This window comes from Sparus aurata, unplaced genomic scaffold (genome assembly GCF_900880675.1).
Source record: "Sparus aurata unplaced genomic scaffold, fSpaAur1.1, whole genome shotgun sequence".
NCBI lineage: Eukaryota > Metazoa > Chordata > Actinopteri > Spariformes > Sparidae > Sparus > Sparus aurata.
The window spans coordinates 1-9,080 of NW_022045109.1; the positions used below are offsets into that span (position 1 = coordinate 1).

Genomic DNA, 9,080 nt, shown 5'->3' on the forward strand with positions numbered 1-9,080 from the left:
AATTATCATTATAACTATTAGAATTTATTAAATCCTCTGGGTTTAAACTTCACACTAGTTATAAAAATAATAATGTCAAGTTCTCCTAAGTTTTGCCTCAGCTCCTGCCTAAGCTTGAAAATGGCATGGATCACTCATAAAGGATGCAAAGGGACAAATCAATCTTCTTGTCTGCTTTATTTTTAGTCTTCATCCAAATGTTTGCTTGATTATCCAATATATCTCAGATAGAGATAGACAGATAGATGAGTTGATAACCTTAAAAGAAACAAAAATGTACACAAAATACAATTATTTTCCACATAGTGCAACAAAAATCACTTCTTTTAAAAAATTAAAGATTTCTTAATTCTGATTTAAACGTTTTACTTTATTCTCTCATTTAAACAAAATCACTTGAATAAATTACACATTTAAAAATGTCCACTAATTTAACGAATTCTTAACTAGACTGAAGTTATCATTTACAAGAGTTAATGAAGTAACAAAGTAAACCATAGATTATGCAAATTAGACTGATGATGTGACTAAACATTTCAAATTATGAATGAATTGATTTGAATAAATTATGAACTCAAAAATATCACATCAAACTCCAACATTCTATATTGAATTATTATATCCGTTCATTCATTCATTCCCACCAGTCTTTGGTCGATCCTTGGGCTGAGTTCTTGTGTTTTACCTCTGTCCTGCTGCCTTCCCTTTGTTTGGCCGCCAAACGTCGACTTTTTCCCTACAGGTGGTTACAATGAATGACATTACGTTGCTTTGTTTTTTTTTCCTTCTCCATCAGTGGTGTGCTGGTTCAATTACTCCACCAGAAACTGAAAGTAAAACTTAGCGTTGTCACCTCCAGCTCCTAAAAAATACATTTTCCTGAGTTTTAACCCAACAAATAATAATAATGATGATGATGATGATGATGATGATGATGATGGAGATGATGACGATGATGGTGATGATGATGATGTTGATGAAGAAGATGGTGATGATGATGATAATGATGATGATGATGTCACTGTGTTACAGTTAAGCCGTACGTCAGGCTTCAGTCTGTGGCGCCCTCTGGTGGGAAACATCGGTCCATGTTGGTCTGCAGCGTCTTCGACTTCTACCCCAAACTGATCAAAGTGAGCTGGACCAGAGACGGACAGGAAGTCACCTCTGATGTCACTTCCACTGATGAGCTGGCAGACGGTGATTGGTACTACCAGATCCACTCTCACCTGGAGTACACGCCCAGGTGAGTCCACCGCCAGGTTCAGGTTCACCTCAGGTCCACCTCATGGTCCAGTCAGGTACAATCAGGTCCAGTCAGGTCCAGTCAGGTCCAGTCTGGTCCGGTCAGGTCCGGTCAGGTCCGGTCCGAGTGTGCACTGATGTACTGATGTGTTGGTTTGTGTTGAAGGTCTGGAGAGAAGATCTCCTGTGTGGTGGAGCACGCCAGCCTGAAGGAACCTCTGGTGACTGACTGGGGTAAATACCTGTCTGTCTCTCACTGTCTGTCTCTCACCTGTCTGTCCCTCACCTGTATGTCTCAACCTGTCTGTCTCTCACCTGTCTGTCTCTCACCTGTCTGTCCCTCACTTGTATGTCTCTACCTGTCCGTCTCTCACCTGTCTGTCTCTCACCTGTATGTCTCTACCTGTCTGTCTCACCTGTCTGTTTCTAACCTGTCTGTCTCTCACCTGTCTGTCTCTCACCTGTATGTCTCTACCTGTCTGTCTCACCTGTCTGTTTCTAACCTGTCTGTCTCTCGCCTGTCCGTCTCACCTGTCTGTCTCTTAGACCCATCTGTTTCTAACCTGTCTGTCTCTCACCTGTCTGTCTCTCACCTGTCTGTCTCCCATGTCTGTCTCTCACCTACTTGTCTCTCATCTGTCTGTCTCCCCTGTCTGTCTCTCACCTACTTGTCTCTCACCTGTCTGTCTCTCACCTGTCTGTGTCTCAGACCCGTCCATGCCTGAGTCTGAAAGAAACAAGATCGCCATCGGAGCGTCTGGACTGATCCTGGGTCTGATCTTATCTCTGGCTGGATTCATCTACTACAAGACCAAGGCCCGAGGTCAGACCAGTACCCACACCTCAGACCAGTACCCACACCTCAGACCAGTTCACACCTCAGACCAGCACCCACATCTCAGACCAGCACCCACACCCCAGACCAGTTCACACCTCAGACCAGTTCACACCTCAGACCAGTACCCACACCTCAGACAGTTCACACCTCAGACCAGTACCCACACATCAGACCAGCACCCACACCTCAGACCAGTTCACACCACAGACCAGTTCACACCTCAGACCAGTTCACACCTCAGACCAGTACCCACCACAGACCAGTTCACACCTCAGACCAGTTCACACCTCAGACCAGTACCCACACATCAGACCAGCACCCACACCTCAGACCAGTTCACACCACAGACCAGTTCACACCTCAAACCAGTTCACACCTCAGACCAGTACCCACACCTCAGACCAGTTCACACCTCAGACCAGTTCACACCTCAGACCAGTACCCACACCTCAGACCAGCACCCACACCTCAGACCAGTTCACACCACAGACCAGTTCACACCTCAAACCAGTTCACACCTCAGACCAGCACCCACACCTCAGACCAGTTCACACCACAGACCAGTTCACACCTCAAACCAGTTCACACCTCAGACCAGTACCCACACCTCAGACCAGCACCCACACCTCAGACCAGTTCACACCTCAAACCAGTTCACACCTCAAACCAGTTCACACCTCAGACCAGTTCACACCTCAGACCAGTACCCACACCTCAGACCAGTACCCACACCTCAGACCAGTTCACACCTCAGACCAGTTCACACACCTCAGACCAGTACCCACACCTCAAACCAGTTCGCACCTCAGACCAGTATCCACACCTCAGACCAGTTCACACCTCAGACCAGTACCCACACCTCAAACCAGTTCGCACCTCAGACCAGTACCCACACCTCAGACCAGTTCACACCTCAGACCAGTTCACACCGCAGCTGAGCTCAGCAGTTCACACCTTAAACCAATAGCCAAGAAGGCTGGCTCTGTGATTGGCTGCAAACAGGACACTCTGGAGGCTGTGGTGGAGAGGAGGACACTGAACAAACTGTTATCCATCATGGATAATCCTCTCCACCCTCTCCAACTCACACTGCTCAGACAGCGGAGCACCTTCTCCGGAAGACTGCTTCAGCTTCGCTGTCGTAGCAACAGATACAGGAAATCTTTCCTGCCACAAGGCACACTTTATACAACAACTCTCTCACCTCTCTACTATTTTTACTCATGTTACATGTTTACATCTGCACATTCTAGGTTTATTTTTAGTGTGTTTATCTATTTATATTACATGTGGTTCTGCTATTACACATTAATAGGAATTGTCTATTTCTCGTATAGATGTGTACATTATTATTATTAGTGTTTATTGTTTATAGTATAGTATAGTTTGCACTTTCTATTTATATCATGTACAGAGTGTTTTTTTTGCAGACCCACTGCCGCTGTGACAAAATAATTTCCCAGTCTGGGATTAATCAAGTAAATCTATTCTATTAAACCACTTGACACCGCAGACCACTACCCAAACCTCAGACCAGCACCCACACCTCAGACCAGTTCACACCCTCAGACCAGTTCACACCCTCAGACCAGTACACACCTCAGACCAGTTCACACCCGCAGACCAGTACACATCCTCAAACCAGTTCACACCTTACACCAGTTCACACCCTCAGACCAGTACAAATCCTCAAACCAGTTCACACCTCAGAACAGTTCACACCCTCAGACCAGTACACATCCTCAAACCAGTTCACACCTCAGACCAGTACACCCACCTCAGACCAGTTCACACCTCAGACCAGTACCCACACCTCAGACCAGTTCACACCCTCAGACCAGTTCACACCCTCAGACCAGTACACACCTCAGACCAGTTCACACCCGCAGACCAGTACACATCCTCAAACCAGTTCACACCTTACACCAGTTCACACCCTCAGACCAGTACACATCCTCAAACCAGTTCACACCTCAGACCAGTACACCCACCTCAGACCAGTTCACACCTCAGACCAGTTCACACCAGTTTTAATGCTGTGGTGTATCTGAGGTTGATCATATCGTCTCTTCTTTTCTTGACTCCAGGAAGAATTCTGGTCCCCAGTAACTGATCCTGGTCCCGGTCCTGGTCCAGGTCTTGATCCAGGTCCTGGTCCTGAAGCAGCTTCATGTGCTGTCAGTGCTGCCCCCTGCTGGTGCGGCTGAACACCTGCTTCTCTGATGATGTGTCTTCTGATCCTGATCCGGTCTACACCTGGTCCAGGACTGTCCTGTCTCTGTCCTCGTCCCTGTTGGTCTGTGAGGACTGTGACAGTCCTGGAACAGGTCTAGTCTGGACCGTGCTACCTGTCCCGGCCTGTGGCTCACTAGCTGTGCTGTCTCAGTCAGATATAACCTGCTGGAATCATTTGGGGCTGGTTGATGGTGATTGTTGGTTTCTGTGTTTCTGCTGAAGTTTTCTGATCAATAAAGAAAGAAAGTCTGTGACTCTGTGGATTCATTGATCACATGTTCACAGACAGGAAGTGTCAGCGTGTCTCCACATGAAGCTGTGATACAAACATGTTTACAGCAGCGTCTCCATACAGATTAACTCACGTCTATAAACCATCTGGGCTCAGACTGAACTCTGGTCCAAAGAGCTGGTTCCAGTCGGAGCAGCAGGACCATCACACAACATGATGATGTCCGGTCCGGTCCAACAGTCTATCAGAGACACAACATGACGATGTCCGGTCCGGTCCAACAGTCAGTCAGAGACACAACATGATGATGTCCGGTCCAGTCCAACAGTCAGTCAGAGACACAACATGATGATGTCCGGTCCAGTCCAACAGTCTGTCAGAGACACAACATGATGATGTCCGGTCCGGTCCAACAGTCTGTCAGAGACACAACATGATGATGTCCAGTCCAACAGTCTGTCAGAGACACAACATGATGATGTCCGGTCCAACAGTCTGTCAGAGACACAACATGTTGATGTCCGGTCCAACAGTCTATCAGAGACACAACATGATGCCCGGTCCAGTCCAACAGTCTGTCAGAGACACAACATGATGATGTCCGGTCCGGTCCAACAGTCAGTCAGAGACACAACATGATGATGTCCGTTCCGGTCCAACAGTCAGTCAGAGACACAACATGATGATGTCCGGTCCGGTCCAACAGTCTGTCAGAGACACAACATGATGATGTCCAGTCCAACAGTCTGTCAGAGACACAACATGATGATGTCCGGTCCGGTCTAACAGTCTGTCAGAGACACAACATGATGATGTCCGGTCCGGTCCAACAGTCTGTCAGAGACACAACATGATGATGTCCGGTCCAACAGTCTATCAGAGACACAACATGATGCCCGGTCCAGTCCAACAGTCAGTCAGAGACACAACATGATGATGTCCGGTCCGGTCCAACAGTCAGTCAGAGACACAACATGATGATGTCCGGTTCGGTCCAACAGTCAGTCAGAGACACAACATGATGATGTCCGGTCCGGTCCAACAGTCTGTCAGAGACACAACATGATGATGTCCAGTCCAACAGTCTGTCAGAGACACAACATGATGATGTCCAGTCCAACAGTCTGTCAGAGACACAACATGATGATGTCCGGTCCGGTCCAACAGTCTGTCAGAGACACAACATGATGATGTCCGGTCCAACAGTCTATCAGAGACACAACATGATGCCCGGTCCAGTCCAACAGTCAGTCAGAGACACAACATGATGATGTCCGGTCCGGTCCAACAGTCAGTCAGAGACACAACATGATGATGTCCGGTCCGGTCCAACAGTCAGTCAGAGACACAACATGATGATGTCCGGTCCGGTCCAACAGTCTGTCAGAGACACAACATGATGATGTCCGGTCCAACAGTCTATCAGAGACACAACATGATGCCCGGTCCGGTCCAACAGTCTGTCAGAGACACAACATGATGATGTCCGGTTCGGTCCAACAGTCAGTCAGAGACACAACATGATGATGTCCGGTCCGGTTCAACAGTCTGTCAGAGACACAACATGATGATGTCCGGTTCGGTCCAACAGTCAGTCAGAGACACAACATGATGATGTCCGGTCCGGTTCAACAGTCTGTCAGAGACACAACATGATGATGTCCGGTCCGGTCCAACAGTCTGTCAGAGACACAACATGATGATGTCCAGTCCAACAGTCTGTCAGAGACACAACATGATGATGTCCGGTCCAACAGACTGTCAGAGACACAACATGATGATGTCCGGTCCAACAGTCTGTCAGAGACACAACATGATGATGTCCGGTCCGGTCCAACAGTCTGTCAGAGACACAACATGATGATGTCCGGTCCAACAGTCTGTCAGAGACACAACATGATGATGTCCGGTCCAGTCCAACAGTCTTTCAGAGACACAACATGATGATGTCCGGTCCAACAGTCTGTCAGAGACACAACATGATGATGTCCGGTCCGGTCCAACAGTCTGTCAGAGACACAACATGATGATGTCCGGTCCAACAGTCTGTCAGAGACACAACATGATGATGTCCGGTCCGGTCCAACAGTCTGTCAGAGACACAACATGATGATGTCCGGTCGGGTCCAAAAGTCTGTCAGAGACACAACATGATGATGTCCGGTCCGGTCCAACAGTCTGTCAGAGTCACAACATGATGATGTCCGGTCCAACAGTCTGTCAGAGACACAACATGATGATGTCCGGTCCAACAGTCTGTCAGAGACACAACATGATGATGTCCGGTCCAGTCCAACAGTCTGTCAGAGACACAACATGATGATGTCCGGTCCAACAGTCTGTCAGAGACACAACATGATGATGTCCGGTCCGGTTCAACAGTCTGTCAGAGACACAACATGATGATGTCCGGTCCAACAGTCTGTCAGAGACACAACATGATGATGTCCGGTCCAACAGTCTGTCAGAGACACAACATGATGATGTCCGGTCCGGTTCAACAGTCTGTCAGAGACACAACATGATGATGTCCGGTCCGGTTCAACAGTCTGTCAGAGACACAACATGATGATGTCCGGTCCAACAGTCTGTCAGAGACACAACATGATGATGTCCGGTCCGGTCCAACAGCCTGTCAGAGACACAACATGATGATGTCCGGTCCAGTCAAACAGCCTGTCAGAGACACAACATGATGATGTCCGGTCCGGTCCAACAGTCTGTCAGAGACACAACATGATGATGTCCGGTCCGGTCCAACAGTCTGTCAGAGACACAACATGATGATGTCCGGTCCGGTCCAACAGTCAGTCAGAGACACAACATGATGATGTCCGGTCCAACAGTCTGTCAGAGACACAACATGATGATGTCCGGTCCCCAGTCTGTCAGAGACACAACATGATGATGTCCGGTCCAACAGTCTGTCAGAGACACAACATGATGATGTCCGGTCCAACAGTCTGTCAGAGACACAACATGATGATGTCCGGTCCGGTCCAACAGTCTGTCAGAGACACAACATGATGATGTCCGGTCCGGTCCAACAGTCTGTCAGAGACACAACATGATGATGTCCGGTCCAACAGTCTGTCAGAGACACAACAGGATGATGTCCGGTCCAACAGTCTGTCAGAGACACAACATGACGATGTCCGGTCCGGTCCAACAGTCTGTCAGAGACATAACATGACGATGTCCGGTCCGGTCCAACAGTCTGTCAGAGACACAACATGATGATGTCCGGTCCAACAGTCTGTCAGAGACACAACATGATGATGTCCGGTCCGGTTCAACAGTCTGTCAGAGACACAACATGACGATGTCCGGTCCAACAGTCTGTCAGAGACACAACATGATGATGTCCGGTCCGGTCCAACAGTCTGTCAGAGACACAACATGATGATGTCCGGTCCGGTCCAACAGTCAGTCAGAGACACAACATGATGATGTCCGGTCCAACAGTCTGTCAGAGACACAACATGATGATGTCCGGTCCAACAGTCTGTCAGAGACACAACATGATGATGTCCGGTCCAACAGTCTGTCAGAGACACAACAGGATGATGTCCGGTCCAACAGTCTGTCAGAGACACAACATGATGATGTCCGGTCCGGTCCAACAGTCTGTCAGAGACATAACATGACGATGTCCGGTCCGGTCCAACAGTCTGTCAGAGACACAACATGATGATGTCCGGTCCAACAGTCTGTCAGAGACACAACATGATGATGTCCGGTCCAACAGTCTGTCAGAGACACAACATGATGATGTCCGGTCCAACAGTCTGTCAGAGACACAACATGATGATGTCCGGTCCGGTCCAAAAGTCTGTCAGAGACACAACATGATGATGTCCGGTCCGGTCCAACAGTCTGTCAGAGTCACAACATGATGATGTCCGGTCCGGTCCAACAGTCTGTCAGAGTCACAACATGATGATGTCCAGTCCAGTCCAACAGTCTGTCAGAGACACAACATGATGATGTCCGGTCCAACAGTCTGTCAGAGACACAACAGGATGATGTCCGGTCCGGTCCAACAGTCTGTCAGAGACACATCATGATGATGTCCGGTCCGGTCCAACAGTCTGTCAGAGACACAACATGACGATGTCCGGTCCAACAGTCTGTCAGAGACACAACATGATGATGTCCGGTCCGGTCCAACAGTCTGTCAGAGACACAACATGATGATGTCCGGTCCGGTTCAACAGTCTGTCAGAGACACAACGTGATGATGTCCGGTCCAACAGTCTGTCAGAGACACAACATGATGATGTCCGGTCCAACAGTCTGTCAGAGACACAACATGATGATGTCCGGTCCAACAGTCTGTCAGAGACACAACATGATGATGTCCGGTCCAACAGTCTGTCAGAGACACAACATGATGATGTCCGGTCCAGTCCAACAGTCTGTCAGAGACACAACATGATGATGTCCGGTCCAACAGTCTGTAAGAGACACAACATGATGATGTCCGGTCCAACAGTCTGTAAGAGACACAACATGATGATGTCCGGTCCA

The 9,080-nt window shown here is 48.5% G+C and overlaps 1 protein-coding gene across 1 annotated transcript; it reads left to right on the forward strand.

The window, feature by feature from the left end:
- Positions 1–1,010: 1,010 nt before the first annotated feature.
- Positions 1,011–4,572, forward strand: LOC115577683 (H-2 class II histocompatibility antigen, A-S beta chain-like). The gene is made up of 5 exons (XM_030410591.1): positions 1,011–1,246; positions 1,412–1,479; positions 1,955–2,068; positions 4,171–4,201; positions 4,238–4,572. The coding sequence occupies exons 1-4, from the start codon at positions 1,089–1,091 to the stop codon at positions 4,194–4,196; spliced, it is 366 nt and encodes a 121-aa protein (XP_030266451.1). The 5' UTR covers positions 1,011–1,088; the 3' UTR covers positions 4,197–4,201; positions 4,238–4,572.
- The last annotated feature ends 4,508 nt before the right edge of the window (positions 4,573–9,080 follow it).